At 40.6% G+C, this 23,166-nt stretch overlaps 1 protein-coding gene across 1 annotated transcript in view; it reads left to right on the top strand.

Annotated features, from left to right (window-relative positions):
* Positions 1 to 22,381, top strand: part of LOC141915289 (E3 ubiquitin-protein ligase HECTD1-like) — a 29,790-nt gene extending 7,409 nt beyond the window's left edge. Inside the window, exons 9-42 of the mRNA XM_074806773.1 lie at positions 3,239 to 3,368; positions 3,457 to 3,624; positions 3,947 to 4,172; positions 4,478 to 4,653; positions 4,970 to 5,134; positions 5,422 to 5,544; positions 5,830 to 5,973; positions 6,064 to 6,161; positions 8,087 to 8,198; positions 8,564 to 8,698; positions 8,797 to 8,939; positions 9,344 to 9,487; positions 9,583 to 9,663; positions 10,076 to 10,177; positions 10,285 to 10,448; positions 10,818 to 10,994; positions 11,350 to 11,552; positions 11,636 to 11,764; positions 11,941 to 12,379; positions 12,752 to 13,062; positions 13,433 to 13,589; positions 13,818 to 13,906; positions 13,979 to 14,109; positions 14,211 to 14,271; positions 14,934 to 15,165; positions 15,870 to 16,010; positions 16,323 to 16,402; positions 16,510 to 16,637; positions 16,716 to 16,917; positions 18,904 to 19,041; positions 19,487 to 20,007; positions 20,292 to 20,464; positions 20,682 to 20,832; positions 20,936 to 22,381. Of these exons, the coding sequence (XP_074662874.1) occupies positions 3,239 to 3,368; positions 3,457 to 3,624; positions 3,947 to 4,172; positions 4,478 to 4,653; positions 4,970 to 5,134; positions 5,422 to 5,544; positions 5,830 to 5,973; positions 6,064 to 6,161; positions 8,087 to 8,198; positions 8,564 to 8,698; positions 8,797 to 8,939; positions 9,344 to 9,487; positions 9,583 to 9,663; positions 10,076 to 10,177; positions 10,285 to 10,448; positions 10,818 to 10,994; positions 11,350 to 11,552; positions 11,636 to 11,764; positions 11,941 to 12,379; positions 12,752 to 13,062; positions 13,433 to 13,589; positions 13,818 to 13,906; positions 13,979 to 14,109; positions 14,211 to 14,271; positions 14,934 to 15,165; positions 15,870 to 16,010; positions 16,323 to 16,402; positions 16,510 to 16,637; positions 16,716 to 16,917; positions 18,904 to 19,041; positions 19,487 to 20,007; positions 20,292 to 20,464; positions 20,682 to 20,832; positions 20,936 to 21,218 (5,857 nt within the window). The 3' untranslated portion in view covers positions 21,219 to 22,381. The remainder of the gene's footprint in view (positions 1 to 3,238; positions 3,369 to 3,456; positions 3,625 to 3,946; positions 4,173 to 4,477; positions 4,654 to 4,969; positions 5,135 to 5,421; positions 5,545 to 5,829; positions 5,974 to 6,063; positions 6,162 to 8,086; positions 8,199 to 8,563; positions 8,699 to 8,796; positions 8,940 to 9,343; positions 9,488 to 9,582; positions 9,664 to 10,075; positions 10,178 to 10,284; positions 10,449 to 10,817; positions 10,995 to 11,349; positions 11,553 to 11,635; positions 11,765 to 11,940; positions 12,380 to 12,751; positions 13,063 to 13,432; positions 13,590 to 13,817; positions 13,907 to 13,978; positions 14,110 to 14,210; positions 14,272 to 14,933; positions 15,166 to 15,869; positions 16,011 to 16,322; positions 16,403 to 16,509; positions 16,638 to 16,715; positions 16,918 to 18,903; positions 19,042 to 19,486; positions 20,008 to 20,291; positions 20,465 to 20,681; positions 20,833 to 20,935) is intronic.
* Positions 22,382 to 23,166: the final 785 nt, after the last annotated feature.

The raw sequence follows: 23,166 nt of genomic DNA, 5'->3' as shown, positions 1-23,166 counted from the left end.
AGTTTATCGAGCTCCATGAGTTTATATTTTTCAGGAGAGCTAGTTTATCGAGCCCCATGAGTTTATATTTTTCAGGAGAGCTAGTTTATCGAGCCCCATGAGTTTATATTTTTCAGGAGAGCTAGTTTATCGAGCCCCATGAGTTTATATTTTTCAGGAGAGCTAGTTTATTGAGCCCCATGAGTTTATATTTTTCAGGAGAGCTAGTTTATCGAGCCCCATGAGTTTATATTTTTCAGGAGAGCTAGTTTATTGAGCCCCATGAGTTTATATTTTTCAGGAGAGCTAGTTTATCGAGCCCCATGAGTTTATATTTTTCAGGAGAGCTAGTTTATTGAGCCCCATGAGTTTATATTTTTTAGGAGAGCTAGTTTATCGAGCCCCATGAGTTTATATTTTTCAGGAGAGCTAGTTTATTGAGCCCCATGAGTTTATATTTTTTAGGAGAGCTAGTTTATCGAGCCCATGAGTTTATATTTTTCAGGAGAGCTAGTTTATTGAGCCCCATGAGTTTATATTTTTTAGGAGAGCTAGTTTATCGAGCCCCATGAGTTTATATTTTTCAGGAGAGCTAGTTTATCGAGCCCCATGAGTTTATATTTTTTAGGAGAGCTAGTTTATTGAGCCCATGAGTTTATATTTTTCAGGAGAGCTAGTTTATCGAGCCCCATGAGTTTATATTTTTCAGGAGAGCTAGTTTATCGAGCCCCATGAGTTTATATTTTTCAGGAGAGCTAGTTTATCGAGCCCCATGAGTTTATATTTTTCAGGAGAGCTAGTTTATTGAGCCCCATGAGTTTATATTTTTCAGGAGAGCTAGTTTATCGAGCTCCATGAGTTTATATTTTTCAGGAGAGCTAGTTTATCGAGCCCCATGAGTTTATATTTTTCAGGAGAGCTAGTTTATCGAGCCCCATGAGTTTATATTTTTCAGGAGAGCTAGTTTATTGAGCCCCATGAGTTTATATTTTTTAGGAGAGCTAGTTTATTGAGCCCATGAGTTTATATTTTTCAGGAGAGCTAGTTTATTGAGCCCCATGAGTTTATATTTTTTAGGAGAGCTAGTTTATCGAGCCCCATGAGTTTATATTTTTCAGGAGAGCTAGTTTATTGAGCCCCATGAGTTTATATTTTTTAGGAGAGCTAGTTTATTGAGCCCATGAGTTTATATTTTTCAGGAGAGCTAGTTTATCGAGCCCCATGAGTTTATATTTTTCAGGAGAGCTAGTTTATCGAGCCCCATGAGTTTATATTTTTCAGGAGAGCTAGTTTATCGAGCCCCATGAGTTTATATTTTTCAGGAGAGCTAGTTTATCGAGCCCCATGAGTTTATATTTTTCAGGAGAGCTAGTTTATCGAGCTCCATGAGTTTATATTTTTCAGGAGAGCTAGTTTATCGAGCCCCATGAGTTTATATTTTTCAGGAGAGCTAGTTTATCGAGCCCCATGAGTTTATATTTTTCAGGAGAGCTAGTTTATTGAGCCCCATGAGTTTATATTTTTCAGGAGAGCTAGTTTATTGAGCCCCATGAGTTTATATTTTTTAGGAGAGCTAGTTTATCGAGCCCCATGAGTTTATATTTTTCAGGAGAGCTAGTTTATTGAGCCCCATGAGTTTATATTTTTTAGGAGAGCTAGTTTATCGAGCCCCATGAGTTTATATTTTTCAGGAGAGCTAGTTTATTGAGCCCCATGAGTTATTATTTTTTAGGAGAGCTAGTTTATTGAGCCCATGAGTTTATATTTTTCAGGAGAGCTAGTTTATTGAGCCCCATGAGTTTATATTTTTTAGGAGAGCTAGTTTATCGAGCCCCATGAGTGTATATTTTTCAGGAGAGCTAGTTTATTGAGCCCCATGAGTTTATATTTTTTAGGAGAGCTAGTTTATTGAGCCCATGAGTTTATATTTTTCAGGAGAGCTAGTTTATTGAGCCCCATGAGTTTATATTTTTTAGGAGAGCTAGTTTATTGAGCCCATGAGTTTATATTTTTCAGGAGAGCTAGTTTATTGAGCCCCATGAGTTTATATTTTTTAGGAGAGCTAGTTTATCGAGCCCCATGAGTTTATATTTTTCAGGAGAGCTAGTTTATTGAGCCCCATGAGTTTATATTTTTTAGGAGAGCTAGTTTATTGAGCCCATGAGTTTATATTTTTCAGGAGAGCTAGTTTATTGAGCCCCATGAGTTTATATTTTTTAGGAGAGCTAGTTTATTGAGCCCATGAGTTTATATTTTTCAGGAGAGCTAGTTTATTGAGCCCATGAGTTTATATTTTTAGGAGAGCTAGTTTATTGAGCCCATGAGTTTATATTTTTAGGAGAGCTAGTTTATTGAGCCCATGAGTTTATATTTTCCAGGAGAGCTAGTTTATTGAGCCCATGAGTTTATATTTTTCAGGAGAGCTAGTTAATTGAGCCCATGAGTTTATATTTTTCAGGAGAGCTAGTTTATTGAGCCCATGAGTTTATATTTTTTAGGAGAGCTAGTTTATCGAGCCCATGAGTTTATATTTTTTAGGAGAGCTAGTTTATTGAGCCCATGAGTTTATATTTTTCAGGAGAGCTATTTTATTGAGCCCATGAGTTTATATTTTTCAGGAGAGCTAGTTTATTGAGCCCATGAGTTTATATTTTTTAGGAGAGCTAGTTTATCGAGCCCATGAGTTTATATTTTTCAGGAGAGCTAGTTTATTGAGCCCATGAGTTTATATTTTTCAGGAGAGCTAGTTTATCGAGCCCCATGAGTTTATATTTTTAGGAGAGCTAGTTTATTGAGCCCATGAGTTTATATTTTTAGGAGAGCTAGTTTATTGAGCCCATGAGTTTATATTTTTCAGGAGAGCTAGTTTATTGAGCCCATGAGTTTATATTTTTCAGGAGAGCTAGTTTATCGAGCCCCATGAGTTTATATTTTTTAGGAGAGCTAGTTTATTGAGCCCATGAGTTTATATTTTTTAGGAGAGCTAGTTTATTGAGCCCATGAGTTTATATTTTTTAGGAGAGCTAGTTTATTGAGCCCATGAGTTTATATTTTTTAGGAGAGCTAGTTTATTGAGCCCATGAGTTTATATTTTTCAGGAGAGCTAGTTTATTGAGCCCATGAGTTTATATTTTTTAGGAGAGCTAGTTTATCGAGCCCCATGAGTTTATATTTTTCAGGAGAGCTAGTTTATTCAGCCCATGAGTTTATATTTTTCAGGAGAGCTAGTTTATTGAGCCCATGAGTTTATATTTTCCAGGAGAGCTAGTTTATCATTGATTAAGAAGATGATTCATTACGCCAGTGATTCGGTACTTATTGAATTATGTTCGCAGCCAAATTACGCGTCGTTATTAGCCGAGGTTCTCGCTATGGTTCTCGATCATGAGGTAAAATATACTCCCGCTGTACTTTAATCTCCGATTACAACTGTTTGTCTCTACTCTAGGAGTATCTGGAGTTTATTGTTTATTTAAGGAGGATGAAGACGGACATTTAACGGCTCTACAGGTCATTCAGGATCTCATATCAAAAGCTCGCGATGTATTTTTGGAACACTTTGCGAGGTTAGGTGTATTTGATAAAGTGATGGCTTTAGCCGGACCCGGTATAGATGACGATGACTCTACGCGATCTGATGATAAGGTATTTAGTTGAACAAGTTTCTGATACATAGAAATAACTGATCAATCTTATAGATTTGAAAAAAAAAGATTTGCTGAAATTTTTCCAAAGAAAACTGGACGATGTAGGAAACTGTTTCTGATAATTTGTATCTGCAGAGTAGCTTTAATCAGATATACAAATTCATAAAACTATCCTTGCAGCCAGATTTCATGTGTTAAGTCCTATCTGGCTGCTGGATCTGTGCGTGAATTGAGCAACCATTGAACTGGTTATTTAACTAGGACTGGGTTTATCTAAATGAACTGTATATAATCAGTAATTGAATGTTTTGTTATAACAGAATGAAGAGACGAGTGTAGAAGATGCTAAAGAGATATTACAAGGTAAACCGTACAACTGGAAGGATTGGTGTATAGCCCGAGGAAGAGATTGTTTATATATCTGGAGTGACGCGGCTGCTTTAGAATTATCTAACGGCTCCAACGGTTGGTTCCGTTTTATATTAGACGGTAAACTAGCTACGATGTATTCTAGTGGAAGTCCTGAAGGTGGATCTGATAGTTCAGGTAAGATACTTACAGTAGAGTGAGGCTCATAGTGGCTTCACTAGTCAGTGTCATACTGGCCTCACTGGTCAGTTTTATACTGGCCTCACTGGTCAGTGACTGGTCTCTCACCAATCCAGGTTTCATGGGTTCGAAACCTGGTTAGGGTTTTAGTTTCTTGGTTGAAGGTTTTCTCTGGTTTCTCGACCCTTACTCGAGATGAGACACACCCTCAACCCATTAATAATATCCTCTTAAAGTGACTTGTGAATTTCAGAAAATTAATCGTGAATAAATGTTGATTTAGAGTTGATTGAATATTACAGAAAATCGCGGTGAATTCTTGGAGAAATTACAGCGAGCTCGAAATCAAGTTCGAACAGGAATGTTGAGTCAACCGGTTTTATCCGGAATGAGTCCGTCTAGAATAACGGTCGGTAATTGGTCGATATCCTGTAAAAAACCATCAGAACTCGTAATTCACAACTCTGATGGACAACAAGTAAGTTCAACACTACATCACACCTGCCACCAGTTCAACAGAATGATTTAACTAAAATTTCTGGAGCTGCAGTCGCTTAAAAGTTGGTTAAGTTAACTGGTAGATAAACACCATAGTAACAAGTTTTAATTGTCACTATGTCAACTATCCACTGGTTTACAACAGCGGACCCTGTTCTCATTTTAGACCAAATCTTCAAATAAATGATTGAATATGATGAGTACATTAATGTTTTATTTCCCTGCTGAACTGGATCCTGAAATTAGTCGTCAATTGTTATTGTGCATGTTATAACTATATTGTTATTTGTTGCTAGGCGACGATACTACGTGAAGATTTACCGGGTTTTATATTTGAATCGAATCGAGGGACGAAGCACTCGTTTACGGCAGAGACGTCGCTAGGAAGTGATTTCGCTCCCGGCTGGACGGGTAAACGAAGTAAAAAATACCGATCTAAAGTGGAGGCAGTTCGACAGAAGGTAAATATACTAAAACTGATTCAACTCTTCAAACAAGAATAATATTGAGAATATTAAACTAGTTTTAGTGAAGTCAATTGTCGACTCATTTTCCTGTATCTGAAAGAGAATTCATGATTTGACCCTGAACCGGTGAAATACATGAATATTCTGAATCATGGTTTTTAGAACCTTGAGGCCTAACGTTGTCTTATCGTGACTAACACATTTTAATTGAAGTCACTTTATAAAACCGGCCGTGCTTGTCTGTGATATCTGATAACCTGTACTGAATATATCTGTTGTAGATAAAAGTTTTGGCGCGTGAATTATACGATGATCATTTCAAAGTGGCACAGGCCACTCCGAGAGGGGTGGTAGCTAAACTATGTAGTATCGTGCAACGTATGGAATCAGCTATCGAACTACAGGTAATTATTAATCTCTGCCACGCTGTTCGCCCTCAGTTCAGTTTTACTCCTAGCAGTTGAAATCAGTTCATTTCAAATGGTTTAAATCTGGTTTCAAATATACCTCAGAATTTGGTCAGAGATGGGAGTTGAATGGGGTTATCATATTACTGAAGTCATCTCTATATTTATATTTCTAATTGAATTAACTAAGTATAAGTGATTGAGATGTTGAGGTGAATCCCCTTTCATTCTACTGTGATAACACTTCAATGTATTCACGCTGTATAATTATATATATTGTAGACCGATGAAGAACCCGAATGGAAAGATGAATTAAACAACGCTCTTAATGAATTCACATATTTATTAAAAGACGAACAGATGATCTCAGCTTATGAGTTACATAGTAGTGGTTTAGTACAAGCTATGCTCAACTGCCTTGATTACGTGAGTACATGAATAGTAACCTGTGTAGCGGGAATATCTCCCTGTTTGTGTGGATATTTTGTGTAAACTATTTTGCTCGTGTTTATTTAGAATAATGAAGCTATGAACGACACAGAAACAACGCGTTTAGTACAAGAAAGAATCAATGTGTTTAAATGTGCATTTACCGGCGCCGAGCACGATGATGAGTAAGTCTTAACCATGGTTTGAATTCTACAGTAATTATCTACAGGCTCTCAAACCGTGGTTTGATTACTACAGTAATTATCTACAGGCTCTCAAACCGTGGTTTGATTACTACAGTAATTATCTACAGGCTCTCAAACCGTGGTTTGAATACTGCAGTAATTATCTACAGGCTCTCAAACCGTGGTTTAAATACTGCAGTAATTATCTACAGGCTCTCAAACCGTGGTTTGATAACTACAGTAATTATCTACAGGCTCTCAAACCGTGGTTTGAATACTGCAGTAATTATCTACAGGCTCTCAAACCGTGGTTTGAATACTGCAGTAATTATCTACAGGCTCTCAAACCGTGGTTTGAATACTACAGTAATTATCTACAGGCTCTCAAACCGTGGTTTGAATACTACAGTAATTATCTACAGGCTCTCAAACCGTGGTTTGAATACTACAGTAATTATCTACAGGCTCTCAAACCGTGGTTTGAATACTACAGTAATTATCTACAGGCTCTCAAACCGTGGTTTGAATACTACAGTAATTATCTACAGGCTCTCAAACCGTGGTTTGAATACTACAGTAATTATCTACAGGCTCTCAAACCGTGGTTTGATTACTACAGTAATTATCTACAGGCTCTCAAACCGTGGTTTGAATACTGCAGTAATTATCTACAGGCTCTCAAACCGTGGTTTGAATACTACAGTAATTATCTACAGGCTCTCAAACCGTGGTTTGAATACTACAGTAATTATCTACAGGCTCTCAAACCGTGGTTTGAATACTACAGTAATTATCTACAGGCTCTCAAACCGTGGTTTGAATACTGCAGTAATTATCTACAGGCTCTCAAACCGTGGTTTGAATACTACAGTAATTATCTACAGGCTCTCAAACCGTGGTTTGAATACTGCAGTAATTATCTACAGGCTCTCAAACCGTGGTTTGAATACTACAGTAATTATCTACAGGCTCTCAAACCGTGGTTTGAATACTACAGTAATTATCTACAGGCTCTCAAACCGTGGTTTGAATACTACAGTAATTATCTACAGGCTCTCAAACCGTGGTTTGAATACTACAGTAATTATCTACAGGCTCTCAAACCGTGGTTTGAATACTACAGTAATTATCTACAGGCTCTCAAACCGTGGTTTGAATACTACAGTAATTATCTACAGGCTCTCAAACCGTGGTTTGATTACTACAGTAATTATCTACAGGCTCTCAAACCGTGGTTTGAATACTACAGTAATTATCTACAGGCTCTCAAACCGTGGTTTGAATACTGCAGTAATTATCTACAGGCTCTCAAACCGTGGTTTGAATGCTACAGTAATTATCTACAGGCTCTCAAACCGTGGTTTGAATACTACAGTAATTATCTACAGGCTCTCAAACCGTGGTTTGAATGCTACAGTAATTATCTACAGGCTCTCAAACCGTGGTTTGAATACCGCAGTAATTATCTACAGGCTCTCAAACCGTGGTTTGAATACTACAGTAATTATCTACAGGCTCTCAAACCGTGGTTTGAATACCGCAGTAATTATCTACAGGCTCTCAAACCGTGGTTTGAATACTACAGTAATTATCTACAGGCTCTCAAACCGTGGTTTGAATACCACAGTAATTATCTACAGGCTCTCAAACCGTGGTTTGAATACCACAGTAATTATCTACAGGCTCTCAAACCATGGTTTGAATGCTACAGTAATTATCTACAGGCTCTCAAACCGTGGTTTGAATACTGCAGTAATTATCTACAGGCTCTCAAACCGTGGTTTGAATACTACAGTAATTATCTACAGGCTCTCAAACCGTGGTTTGATAACTACAGTAATTATCTACAGGCTCTCAAACCGTGGTTTGAATGCTACAGTAATTATCTACAGGCTCTCAAACCGTGGTATTATTTCTATTTTTAGATCTACGAGTCCGTTTGTAGCGTTTATCAGGAAACTGATATCAGTTTTAGAATCTATTGAGAAACTGCCTGTGTTTTCCTACGATACGTCAGGATCTGGATATGGATTACAGGTCTGTATTTATCTGTATTCCCAGTTCATACTAGGATCATCTACTCCTTGATTCCTTGAAAACTCCTTTCGGTTGACGGATTTTTTTCAATGACCTTTAATCTCCCCTAAACTTGAGAAACTACTCTAGAATTCCTTGAAACTCCTTAGATTTTTTACAAAGTCTTGGTTCTTCACATAATCAGTTGTCCATTGACTCACAATTAAAAAACTGATTGAATATTTGATGAAAACTGTGTTGAATTTTCATCTCTCTCGATGAAAATTTTACAAAAACTAGATTGATGTAAATAGTATGAACACAAGTATTGAATTTCCGTGACTATGCACCTGATACACGACCGTTATTTATTGTATTGTTGTTAGATATTAACTCGTCGATTGCGTTTCCGTCTGCAACGGTCGTCCGGTGAAACATCACTCATCGATAGATCTGGTCGTAACCTAAAGATGGAGCCACTGACTACAGTCGGAGCTCTCGAGAGATATTTACTCAAAATGGTGAGTAAAAGAATCAATCATTAAATATCCGTCTGGCTGCGTCCGTCTGGCTGCATCCGTCTGCTTTCAGAGATCAATAACGTATTGTATTGTTATAGGTTGCTAAGCAATGGTATGATTTTGAACGTAACACGATTAATTTTGTAAAACGACTGAAAGAATCAAATATTCATCTGAAATTCAATCATCAACGAGACTTCGACGAGAATGGAATTATTTATTGGATCGGAACGAATGCCAGGTACGTGTTTTACCCCTGCCCTCATCCGTCCCCTCTCTATAGTGTGTTCCACGGTGTGTTCCACCAGTGTGTTCCACATTAGTTGCTTGATTCTCATCTGTTGAGACTAGCCATAAATTAAAACAGTCAATATATTCAGACAACAAGAACAGACTATAAATTCTGATTGATAATCTTCATTTTGATGGTAGATATTTTTTTGATTCTCTCCATCTCCCCCTCCCCTCTCTCCTCCCTCCCCTCTCCTCTCTCCCCGGCTCTCCTACCTCCTCTCCCTCCTCTCCCCTATTCTCCCTCCTCTCCCTCTCCTCTCCCCTATCCTCCCTCCCCTCTCTCCTCCCTCCCCGCTCCCTCTCCTCTCCCCTCTCTCTTTCACTGACTGTATATATGTATATATGTTATAGAAGTGCGTTTGAATGGGTGAATCCAGCTCAATATGGTTTAGTAGTCGTATCGTCATCGGAAGGTCGTAATTTACCATACGGTCGTTTAGATGATATACTGAGTCGCGAGACGTCTGCTCTTAACTGTCATACTAACGACGACAAGTAAGTCAGTTATAACAGTTCAAATTCAAATTTCAAAATATCATCTGATTTTAAGGGCTGTTAGATTGAAGTATGTTTGTTTTATGTTATTTTAGGAAAGCGTGGTTTGCTATTGATTTAGGATTATGGGTAATACCCACGTCATATACTCTCAGACATGCTCGAGGATATGGCAGGTGAGCATCACTAACTCATTACGTACATCCAGAGCTGCCAACTGTTATTGATTTTCAGTATTTGTTACTCTTTTATGATGAAAAATACTGATTAGATTTGTTTGATGCATACAGGAATATGAGAGATGTTACTGAGGGTCTTACTGTTGATTACTGATTAATTTGAACATTTTCTTTCATATTTCAATGAAATGTTACTGAAAATAATTCAATTTGTTACTAATAGTACATTTCAGAGGTTGGCAGCCCTGCATATCAATCAATCAATGGCAGCACTGTTAAGTTTTCACGATGAAGAAAATCTTGTAGAGATTGGTTACCAGTACTACCACGGCACCTCTACAAGACAACTTGTACAATTAATCATTTATTCAGCTTTTATAAACACGATCATTATTTCTCTTATTTGCAGTCGTTCAGCTTTAAGAAATTGGCAATTTCAAGTGTCTAAAGATGGACAGACGTGGTTGAGTTTATATAATCATGTAGATGATACATCACTAAATGAACCTGGGTATGAATAAACCCCCTCCCCCTCCATGAATCAACCCCCTCTCCCCATTGATATTGTTATGTTATTAGTTAATGAATGATTTCAATGTTTGATTCATCTGTTTATAGTTCGACTGCATCGTGGCCGATTGAAGCGCCCTCTGATGAGAAACAAGGTTGGAGACATATCAGATTACAACAGACAGGAAAGAACGCCAGCGGGCAGACGCATTATTTATCATTATCTGGGTTTGAGATTTATGGAACTGTTACTGGTGTATGTGATGATATAGGTACGTGCGACCCTTATCAACCTTATGCTTTCACTCTCTCCTACCCCTCCTTTCTCTCCTCTCTCCCCTCTCCCCCCTCTCCTCTCTCCCTCTGCCCACTCTCCTCTCTCCCCCTGCTCTCCTCTCCTCCTGCTGTCTCCCTCCCCTCTCTCCCCCTCTCTGCTCCCCTCACTCTTCCTCTCCCCTCTCTCTGCTCACTCTCATCTCTCCCTCCCTCCCCCTCTCTCTCCCTCTCTCCCGTCTCTCTCCCCTCTCTTTCTCCTCCCTCTCTCCGCTCCCCTCACTCTCCTCTCTCTCCCCTCACTCTCCTCTCCCCTGCTCTCTGCTCACACTCTCTGCTCACTCTCATCTCTCTCTCACGTATTTAAGGTAAAGCAGCGAAAGAAGCCGAAGCAAATCTGCGTAAACAACGTCGATTGTTGAGAACTCAGGTGTTAAAACAGATGGTACCGGGTGCTCGGGTTGTACGTGGTATGGATTGGAAATGGCGCGATCAGGATGGTATACCACCCGGTGAGGGTACAGTTACCGGTGAATTACACAATGGTATGTGAAACTATTTCAATCAAAATGATTTCAGAGAAAATTAAACTTCAGATCCCAGTTCCACAGTTCGGAACCCAGTTCCACAGTTGTGAATTAATGAAACGATTGGAAATTAAATTATACTAAGTAAAGAGTGAGGCCAGGACCCATTTGTACATTTGTGACTTAAGTCCTAAACCTTAAGACTGGTCTTTAGTTGTTAGATTAGCTATAGAGCCAAGATGGTTTTAGTCTTAAACTCTAAGTTCCACAGGGTTGTCGGTTAAGTTTAGTTCAGTATTCTAACTTGAGAACTGTGAGTCCAGGAATATTTCTCTTATTCTCCACAAATTAATATCCGTCTGCTGTTGATCAGGTTGGATTGATGTGACGTGGGATTCCGGTGGTTCAAACTCGTATCGTATCGGAGCTGAAGGCAAATATGATTTACAACTCGCTGCGTCTCACGATCCCGATAAACTAGTTCAACAATCGGTCGTTAAAGATATCACCGTGGTGACCGTGAATAAAAAATCATCGTCTAATAACGCGCCACCTGGTGCTGAACCGGCTAAACGAGTAAGTAGTAAAGACCGCTCGCTCCTCAATTGATCACCGATTGATTGATTGATCGATTGATTTGATTGATTTGTTTATTTTAGTCGAGTTCTCTGACAAGTCGTAAGAGTAATTCAACTCCGAGTTTAAGCGATGTTTCTGAATCAAAGGTTTCTGTATCCAGTACTGAACAAGCAGCGTCTGCTGAGAATCTGACAGCTCACGTTAAAGCTGTAAGTTTTCATTCCTCTCCCTCCACTCCCTGCTCCCCTTCCACACCCCTCTCCCACTCTATTTCCCTTCTCCCCTTCCACACCCCTCTCCCACTCCATTTCCCTGCTCCCTCTCCACTCCCTGCACCTCTCCATTCCCCTGTTCCCTCACTCACTGAGTTGTTCTCTGATTACAGGCGGCTCGTAGTGTTGCTGAGAATGTATTGAGTTTAGTCAATGAGAATTCTACCGTTAAAGTACGCGTTGATTCTGAAGATATTTCTGAGAATCTTCTAGAAGCGGTCGTCGTACACTGCAGCGAGGACGGTACTGAGGAAGGAGCTGTAGGTGGCGCTCCTGTACAACAATCGGTTAATAACGTTGTCAATAAAGAAGTAACGATGAAAGCTACAGCGGCAGACGCTAAGAAAGCGTCGGCAGACGGACCTACGAGAACCTCTCCGACTAATCCGATGAGCGTCAGCGTTCCGAACCTCCCGAGCAGCACGGAGCAGACGGTCAGTTTGTTAGAATCGTTCTCTGCTGTTCTACGCAGAAATCGTGGTAATAACAATATGACTAGAAGCAGTAATATGAGCAGTTTAGCGAGGTTAGCTTTAGCAGCTAATTCAAACAGTAAGTCATTATTTCATTTCTATATCAATATATCATCAAACATTTGCTCTTAACTCTGATAGTTCTATTCTCTTGACACAATAGAAATACAATCAGTTATGATAGAATTCCGTGGATAGATTATGTTTTATTGATGATTTAAAAACTTCAAAAGATGATCTAACCCTATTAGACGGGGTTCTGTTTCAATGCTACATTCTGACTCCCCCTCCCCCAACAGGATGTGAAGAGAAACAGGGAAAACAATTGTGTCAAAATAAAGCAAATGAACAGATTTAAACTGAAGGGACAACTATAGAAACTGGATCCTAGGACCCCCACCTCATCAGGATGGACAGATAAACTACATGTTTAATATTACCGTTGTTTTAGGCGGGTTATGTCTTTCAGGAAGTAATTTATTAAGTCAAGCTCAAAGTTACCCGAACCTGACGTGTAGTAATTCATCGGGAACATCGAATACATTAACATCATCAAACGCAGTCGGGAACGTGACTTCATTGAGTCAGGCTTTAACAATGAGTTTAACATCGACGTCCAGTGAGAGCGATAACGACTTCCTAGAAACGTGTCGAGCTACCAGTTTACTCGCTGAATTAGAGGATGAATTACCCGACCCGGACGATGACGATGATGACATCGACGATGAAAATGAAGATGATGATGAATATGAGGACGGAATTGTAAGTTTGAATTGTGTCAGTTATCGTCGTGGTTACTCATTTGGAATTGCCCAACTGATGTGATCTCACAATTGACGGTGGATAAATTAATTCTAACGTATCAAGATTTTAACTGAAGCTCAACAACAGAAAAATGAAAATATATCATTCATCAATTGTAATCTGCAAAATATTGAAATATTGTCTTTGTAACTGTAAGATATTTGTGAATACAATGTTTTAACTCAAATTTCTCGTGAGATTTGTGGAACTGTCAGTTCAGAACTATGACACACAGGGTCTTCTGTAGTTGATTATCTATGTTTTAGAGTGAATCAGTCCGTTTTAAGGGTTTTCTATTAAATATGTTTAGAATTTATGTTTTATGCAGGAGGAGGAAGAATATGACGTTCAAGGAGGAAGAAGGAGAACGTGGGACGATGAGTTCGTTTTAAAACGTCAATTTTCAGCTTTAATTCCTGCGTTCGACCCGAGACCAGGACGTACTAATGTACCGCAGACGCAGGACTTCGAAATACCTCAACCAGGTCAGTCAATCACTCCTGAGTCTCGGGCCAGTCGCTCAATGGTTGGTTAGAGTTAACCAGTGGATAGTTGACATAGCGACAATTAAAAGTTCATCGTAACTGCAGTATTTATCCACTGGTTATCATAAACCAATTTTTGAGCAACTGCAGCCCCTGATTTACGCAACTCTGACTCCAGAGTCAATTCTCGTTGATGTGTGATTCTAATATATACGGCTATTATTTCAGGTATAGAAGGCGCCACTAGTACTCCTGAAGATGATAACATTAATCAGCCTCGACTAGCGTTGTTCCTGAAGGGACCCGGATTACCGGGAGTAAGTATAGTTTATCAGCCTCCGATCTGTTCTAATGTGTTCATTGTTTAATGATTGTAATTAATGTTTCAGTTGCCAGATTCAGAGATTTATCTAAAGGACAGCCACGATACGATATTCAAATACGTGCAACAGTTAATGATACAAGGACCGAGTAGCAGCCGATCTGAGAGATTGAAACGGATCTGGGAACCAACTTACACGTAAATATTTCATCATCTCTCTCCTCCTTCTTAACTCTTAGTTCAAATTGCTTGTGAAAATGGAGAAACCGTTTCGATTGATTTTGTCGTCTTTATTTCAGAATTGTTTATAAGGAATTGAAACCCGAAGAAAAGAGGATTTTAGAGGCTGAATATTCAGGGGTGAGTAATCAAGTAAATTTGAGTAATATTTAATGCTGAAATGTTGTGTAATTTGAGTACTCTTCAATACTATAAAGCTTCACTATTTTGCATGGCACGGTTTGTGGAGCGAGTGACCTACATATTTGAATCCGTCTGCCCTCTCTCCGGAGTATGAACTCTGTGACCCCTCCGCCTCTGGGAGAGAAACCTGTTTTCTCCTGTGAGGAATGAAACCCTCATTGCATATATTCTACAGTACTAATACATGGCTTGTATGAATAGAAATCTTTCTCACTGTCTGTCTCTCATGTTTGTTTGTGATTGTGTATTGAGCGCCCCCTAGTGTCTGCTTTAAGTACCACGTCGCTTGCTTTCTCGTCTAATGCTGATTAGAAATTATTTCAAAACGAATCTGATTAGAAATTGACTTTTACCCTGAAGTTAAGAATGGTAACAAAGGAAAGATTTAATGAAGAATGTCTGATAGACACAAACCAGCATCCATTCCACGGTGTCACAGTTACAAATATCATGAATGAACTTCAAACTGAACCAAGTTGTGGAACTGGATGCTGGGTGTCAGTCACTGAAGGGTTAGATAAGTTAGTTGTCAACTGGTTCAACTAATAAAACAATTGACTCGATGAATTTCCTGAAATAGTTTTTCTGCGATATTACAGGAATATTGGTCGACATCTTACATTAACGATCACCTGGGCACCGAACAGCTGCCTAAATCTGATGTAATTAATTTCATTCGACAAAACGCTGATCACGTTTTCCTACGTCGATGGAAACTTATTGGAAGCAGTAAAAATATCCGTAAAACTCATAATTGTTCTCAACTTGTTGCTGCCTATCAGGTTAGCCTTACTCTATATACTGATACTGATAATATGAGCTGTCAACTCACGACCTACGACCTATAAACCTAGTTAGTTTTAAACCTAGCTACGCAGATGGTTGAACTTTAGATCAGGTTCACTAGCTCATATTATGTGTACTCTATGATGTATATATATATATATCTATATCTATTAGTATTATATATAAACGGATACCAAACTCTTGTATACCAGACTCAGTGTATACCTCTATACCATAGTACAGTGTAGTGTAGTGTAGTGTAGCAGTGAAGTGTAGTGTAGTGTAGCATATATATATATATATATATATATATATATATATATATATATATATATATATATATATATATATATATATATATATATATATATAGAGATGTATGGTATAAACCAGTGGTCAGTTATATTTTAGGTTTATTTTATTTCACTAATAGCTGAAATGCATGTTTACCAGCAGCAGCTCCCTTTTAACCCCCCTCCCTCCCCTCCTCCCTCCCCTCCTCCCCTCCCTCCCCTCCTCCCCCTATTTGTTACTGTGTTATGTTAATCTTGAATACGTTTGTGGATACTTTTAGTTCGTTATGATTTGTGTGAAATTGGAAAACTTTCCTAAAATCTCCTCTATTCTTTCTTTCACTTTTCTCCCTTGTTTTCATCGTAAATGTTTTAAAATCAGTTTTGTGTCATGTTTTGTGTTATTATTGCTGTTTTGTAGGATTTTCCTGAAATGTCAGACATTGCCGAATGCGGTTAAAACCGGTCGAGAACGGTTAGTCAGTGAGAGCGATGCTTTATGCCTCGGTGACGCCGCCTGTAGTGTAGAAGACGTACTACAATTAAGTCAATTACTCTATGCAATATCGATGGAACGTGGACCTTCTAAACTTACAGGTAAAAACTACACTTCATTACCGCGCTTCATACACACACCCATCAGGAGAGAGGGTATCTAAAACAACCCCTCACCCATCAGGAGAGAGGGTATCTAAAACACCCCCTCACCCATCAGGAGAGAGGGTATCTAAAACACCCCCTCACCCATCAGGAGAGAGGGTATCTAAAACACCCCCTCACCCATCAGGAGAGAGGGTATCTAAAACACCCCCTCACCCATCAGGAGAGGGTATCTTAAACACCCCCTCACCCATGCAGAGGAAGGGGTTTTATAAACACCCTTTAATTGTATATTATTACTATATTCAGAATCAGTTCCGCAGCCAAACGTAAAATCAGAAGAATTCTCCAGCAAGAAAATCACAAACAAACTCGTTCAACAAATTCAGGTTTGTAAAATACAATATTCTATATTGATCAGCGGCAGCAGCAGCAGCCGCCGCCACTGATTGTGATGATGTTATTGAACTATAATGTTTGTATTGTAATTGTTTAGGATCCATTAGTATTAGCCAGCGGTGCCTTGCCTGATTGGTGTGAGAAACTCACTAAATGGTGTCCGATGTTGTTCCCATTTGAAACTCGATCTCTTTATTTCAACACAACGGCTTACGGAGCTTCCAGGTAACTCCGCGCTTCCGTCACAATTCACCCTATTCTTTAATAGTTATGTTTTTATTAACGGTATTTCATTGGTTACAGAGCGATCGTCTGGTTACAGAATAAACGAGACGCCGCTTTAGATCGCAACAGAGGACCGACCTCTCGTAACCGTGACGACGCTAATGATTTCCGAGTCGGACGATTGAAACATGAACGCGTTAAAATTCCACGCGGTGATAAATTATTGGATTGGAGCGTAAATTTAATGAAACATCATGCTGAACGTAAAGCTATATTAGAGGTAAGACTTCACTTACAGGAGGTGTGCAGAGGTAGGGGAGAGGTGGGGGAGAGAGGGGGAGGAAAGGGAGAGGTGGGGGAGTCAGGAGAGGTGTGGAGAGGTGGGGAGAGAGGAGAGAGAGGTGGGGGGAGAGAGGAGAGAGGGGAGAGAGGAGAGAGGAGAGAGAGGTGAAGGAGAGAGGAGAGAGGAGAGAGAGGTGGGGGAGTCAGGAGAGGTGTGGAGAGGTGGGGAGAGAGGAGAGAGAGGTGGGGGAGAGAGGAGAGAGGGGAGAGAGGAGAGAGGAGAGAGAGGTGAAGGAGAGAGGAGAGAGAGACAAAGTGTGAGGAGAGAGGGGAGAGAGGAGAGAGGAGAGAGAGGTGGGGGAGAGAGGAGAGAGAGGTGGGGGGAGTCAGGAGAGGTGTGGAGAGGTGGGGGAGAGAGGAGAGAGAGGTGGGGGAGAGAGGAGAGAGGGGAGAGAGGAGAGAGGAGAGAGAGGTGAAGGAGAGAGGAGAGAGAGGTGGGGGAGTCAGGAGAGGTGTGGAGAGGTGGGGGAGAGAGGAGAGAGAGGTGGGGGAGAGAGGAGAGAGAGGTGGGGGAGAGGTGGGGGAGAGAGGAGAGAGAGGTGGGGGAGAGAGGAGAGAGAGGTGGGGGAGAGAGGAGAGAGAGGTGGGGGAGTCAGGAGAGGTGTGGAGAGGTGGGGAGAGAGGAGAGAGAGGTGGGGGAGAGAGGAGAGAGGGGAGAGAGGAGAGAGGAGAGAGAGGTGAAGGAGAGAGGAGAGAGAGACAAAGTGTGAGGAGAGAGGGGAGAGAGGAGAGAGGAGAGAGAGGTGGGGGAGAGAGGAGAGAGGGTGGGGGAGTCAGGAGAGGTGTGGAGAGGTGGGGGAGAGAGGAGAGAGAGGTGGGGGAGAGAGGAGAGAGGGGAGAGGTGAAGGAGAGAGGAGAGAGAGGTGGGGGAGTCAGGAGAGGTGGGGGAGAGAGGAGAGAGAGGTGGGGGAGAGAGGAGAGAGAGGTGGGGGAGAGAGGAGAGAGGGGAGAGAGGAGAGAGGAGAGAGAGGTGAAGGAGAGAGGAGAGAGGAGAGAGAGGTGGGGGAGTCAGGAGAGGTGTGGAGAGGTGGGGAGAGAGGAGAGAGAGGTGGGAGAGAGGAGAGAGAGGTGGGGGAGTCAGGAGAGAGAGGTGGGGGAGTCAGGAGAGGTGGGGGAGAGAGGAGAGAGAGGTGGGGGAGTCAGGAGAGGTGTGGAGAGGTGGGGGAGAGAGGAGAGAGAGGTGGGGGAGAGAGGAGAGAGAGGTGGGGGAGAGAGGAGAGAGAGGTGGGGGAGTCAGGAGAGGTGTGGAGAGGTGGGGGAGAGAGGAGAGAGAGGTGGGGGAGAGAGGAGAGAGAGGTGGGGGAGTCAGGAGAGGTGTGGAGAGGTGGGGGAGAGAGGAGAGAGAGGTGGGGGAGAGAGGAGAGAGAGGTGGGGGAGAGAGGAGAGAGAGGTGGGGGAGAGAGGAGAGAGAGGTGGGGGAGTCAGGAGAGGTGTGGAGAGAGGAGAGAGGAGAGAGAGGTGGGGGAGAGAGGAGAGAGAGGTGGGAGAGAGGAGAGAGGGGAGAGGTGAAGGAGAGAGGAGAGAGAGGTGGGGGAGTCAGGAGAGGTGTGGAGAGGTGGGGGAGAGAGGAGAGGTGGGGGAGAGAGAGGTGGGGGAGTCAGGAGAGAGAGGTGGGGGAGAGAGGAGAGAGAGGTGGGGGAGTCAGGAGAGGTGTGGAGAGGTGGGGGAGAGAGGAGAGAGAGGTGTGGAGAGAGGAGAGAGAGGTGAAGGAGAGAGGGGTGGGGGAGTCAGGAGAGAGAGGTGGGGGAGTCAGGAGAGGTGGGGGAGAGAGGAGAGAGAGGTGGGGGAGTCAGGAGAGGTGTGGAGAGGTAGGAGAGAGGTAGGAGTCAGGAGAGACACGCACAGTGCCCTATATGATCCTGTTGATATTAAGGTTCTCTATTTTCTGTCAATGATTGATGTTTGTATTTATATTCAATAACAGATAGAGTTTGTAAATGAAGAAGGAACTGGTTTAGGTCCTACATTAGAATTCTATGCATTGTTAGCTGCTGAATATCAGAAGAAACAATTAGCGATTTGGTTGTGTGACGATGACGAACATAATGATACTGAACGTGATGTATGTATCCTTCATTCTTATTGGTCGGTTCACTTAAATACTACTCATATAGACCAATCAGAGGCAGTTTTATTTAGACATTAGATTGTTTTACAAACAGTTTAAACTATGATACAGTGAAACTGGTTTAGTCATCATATTACTAAAGTTATCTCTATGTTTGAGTTCCAATTTGTATTTCTAAATCAAGTTCTTTGGTGTAAATGGTTATTTGGGTAAGTCATCTTTACAACTACAATGACAGCAGCGGCGGCAGCAGCAGCAGCTGGCAGCGAGTTTCACTATATTTACTAATGACATTAGATATTATGATAGGTCGATATATTGCTGTAGGTTGATATAGATCCATTTTAGAATTCTAGTCTCATGACTGAAGTTGTCACCGGTTTCGAGTCACAATGAGTATTTCCATTTTAATCAGGTTATGTTTTATTGTATGTTTTAGGTTGATATAGGTCACGGTGTAAAACCTGCTGGTTATTACGTACAGCGTATCGGTGGATTATTTCCGGCTCCGTTACCTCAAGATTCTCCGGATATCGAGACAGCCGAACGTTTATTCCACACGTTAGGAATATTCCTAGCGAAATCGATCCAGGATAATCGTCTAGTCGATATACCGCTATCACGTCCGATGTTAAAGATGATGTGTCGCGGTGAAGTAGGTCGTCATATAACCGATCAATTAGATCATATTCCACGTGATTCGTGCGAGACTCTACTACTCTCTGATTTACCCAACAATCTCTCTAAACCGTGGTTTACCGGAGTTTTAGGAATCGAGGATTTCGAAGTGATCAACCCGCATCGCGCTCGGTTCATTCGTCAATTAAAACAACTCGTCGCTAGGAAACAGAAAATTCTCAAAGATGAAACGTTGAAAGAGCAGGAAAAACGCGCGAATCTGAACAACTTGGCTCTGAAGAGTCCATCCGGAGGTGGATATGTTAAATTAGAGGATCTCGGGTAAGAATTTCACGCTCCGTTTATTTCCTGCCTTACTATATTTGACTTTAGAATACAAATTTGTACATTGATCTGCCAACATTGAGCTCAGTTTCACAGTCAAGGCTTAGATGTAGAACCAGTCTAAGCTCTTGCTGGTTCTATAACCAATTTAACAACTAAAGACCAGTCTAAGTTCATTTTAGTTCTATAAGGACCTGTGTTTTGATTGGAATAATGACCGTATGTTACTGGATACTGATTGTACTGAACACATATGAATTATAAGTTGTATTTATTTATAGGTTAACATTTCAATACAATCCATCATCAAGAATTTATGGATTTGATTCAATCGAATTAAAACCAAACGGAGAAGATGAAGAAGTAACTATTGATAATATAGAAGAATATGTCGATTTAGTTTTGAGTTTATGTTTGAATTCTGGAATTCGTAAACAAATGGATTCATTCAAAGGTACGTGTGACCCTTCATCTATACAGTCATCAGTCGGATCCCGGATTCACAGTTCACTTGTTCATTCGTGTCAAATCTCAACTCGAGGACCCAGTTCGAGGTTCTACTGTAGAGATAAAATATTAAATGTGGAATTGTGGAACTGGGTGATGCTGTTTCAACCCTTTTACCGACATTCTTCTGATTGTAGTTAAATAAATATTGTATTATTTTGTAGCCGGGTTTGATTTGGTTTTCCCGTTAGAGAAATTGTATTCATTCAGTCCAAGTGAATTACAAGTGAAACTTTGCGGCGATCAGGCTCCTTCCTGGACTAGAGACGACATTCTCAACTACACCGAACCGAAACTCGGTTACACTAAAGAAAGGTAAGTAATGAGTCCGTAGAACTGTAACTATGATTACTGTTTATAACAAATTCAAATCAAAACAGAATAATTATATTGATGTTGTAATTGATTTTATTTGTAGCGCCGGATTCCAGAGGTTTGTGAATGTACTGGTGAACATGTCAGGAGACGAGCGTAAAGCGTTCTTACAGTTCACTACCGGTTGTTCATCGTTACCACCAGGTGGCCTCGCTAACTTACACCCACGTTTAACTATAGTTCGTAAGGTTGACGGTAAAGATGGAAGTTATCCTTCCGTTAATACATGTGTTCATTATCTTAAATTACCTGAATATTCAAATGAAGAAATCATGCGTAATAGATTACTAGCAGCGACTAAAGAGAAAGGATTTCATCTGAATTAAACGACCGTTTATAACTGCTGTGTTTAACTGTGACATCAATTGTGATAGAATGTTACATTGTAATCTTACTCGTGACATTGCATTCGTACTAGTTACATTGTATTCTTACCTGTTACGCTGTATTCATACTAGTTAACATCGTATTTGAATTAGTTACAATGTATACCTTCTAGTTACTGTGTATTTGTAATAGTTACGATGTAACTACTTACAATGTATAATTATGCTTATTACATTGTGCTCATGCAAGTTACGATATATTCATACTTGTGACATTGTATTAATACTAGTTACGGCGTACCTGTTTACGATGTATTTAGATCATCGTGAGAACATTGTATTTAAAATGAGTTTGTATGAATTTCTTTTTGCTTCAATGAAGGTTCTCTCATCAATATTTCTGTATTTCGTTTTGTAAAATGTTGTTTTTTTTCCTGAAAGAATTAACTATAACAATATTTATATATTCTATTCAGAAACTATAAACACTCGAGACACAATTTTTATGTTTCATTAATAAGCACCGATATTAAATTAAACCTATGTCTAAATGAGCTAGTGACTGTGTGATGTAAGTTAACCCCAGGTTTAAACCCAGTCTAGTAATAGGAGTTTCTATTTCTATCTGTAGATGATATTTATTTTAAACCGGTTTTCGTTGTTTTAATGGGTTGAATTGAAGGATCATTCATTTAATATGTATGTGTAGAATTTGAATTTTTCAACCCCCCTGACCCCTCCCCTTCAACCCTCCCAGCCCCCTCCCCTTCAACCCTCCGGGCCCCCTCCCCTTCAAACCCCCTGGCCCCTCCCCTTCAACCCCCCTGGGCCCCTCCACTTAGCGATGTTTCCTACAGTATACACTGCGTACGTATCAAATGAATGAGCCATAAATTGATATTTTGTTTATACTGAATTAAGTATTCAGATAATTATTGAATTTCATTCTCGTTGTTTCTTTGTAGAATCAATTAAAACAGCATAATTATGAATAATTAATGACGTGTAATTAATTACTCAATTAACTCGTGCTAATTAATATCTATATTTGAGGCAATATTTGCAGTTATCTGATAATTAATTATGATATATAAATAGAGTGAGAGAGAATGTGTTTCATGTGAAACAGCTTTACAACAAATCAATAATAAACACTTGTCTTTTGCTGTATACAACCAGCTGTTTTATCTGCTTCTAAAAAAACAAGTGACTCTGGCTAAGAGGATGTACATGGCGTGTCCCGGGTTCGAACCCAGTAATTACTGATACTGATTCAGAGCGGTCCTGATGCCAAATAGAGGATGTACATGGCGTGTCCCGGGTTCGAACTGACTCTGATACAAAGTGGTCCTGATGCCGAATAGAGGATGTACATGGGGGGTCCTGGGTTCGAACCCAGTAATTACTGACTCTGATGCAAAGTGGTCATGATGCCAAACAGAGGATGTACAGGGTTTCCCAGGTTCGAACCCAGTCATTACTGATCGATTTCAGAGTGGTCCTGATGCTGAATAGAGGATGTACAGGGGTGTCCCGGGTTCGAACCCAGTAATTACTGATACTGATTCAGAGTGGTCCTGATGCTGAATAGAGGATGTACAGGGGTGTCCCGGGTTCAAACCCAGTAATTAATGATACTGGTTCAGAGAGGTCCTGATGCTGAATAGAGGATGTACAGGGGTGTCCCGGGTTCAAACCCAGTAATTACTGATACTGGTTCAGAGAGGTCCTGATGTAGTCAGTAACCTGACTGTGGTTTAGTTTCACGATCGGATATTTTCACAAACCACAGGAATGGAAAGGTCATTTTTCAATTAAATTTTCGTGAGTCAATTTGACTCACGAGTAATTTGCCATAGTTGGTATAAGCCCATCCGATTATAAAAAGCTTACCACCAGCGATTAGGTAACTAACTAGTCCTGATGCTGAGGATGTACAGGGGTCCTG

This window comes from Tubulanus polymorphus, chromosome 1, assembly GCF_964204645.1.
Source record: "Tubulanus polymorphus chromosome 1, tnTubPoly1.2, whole genome shotgun sequence".
Classification (NCBI taxonomy): domain Eukaryota; kingdom Metazoa; phylum Nemertea; class Palaeonemertea; order Tubulaniformes; family Tubulanidae; genus Tubulanus; species Tubulanus polymorphus.
This window is presented reverse-complemented; position numbering and strand designations above follow the sequence as displayed.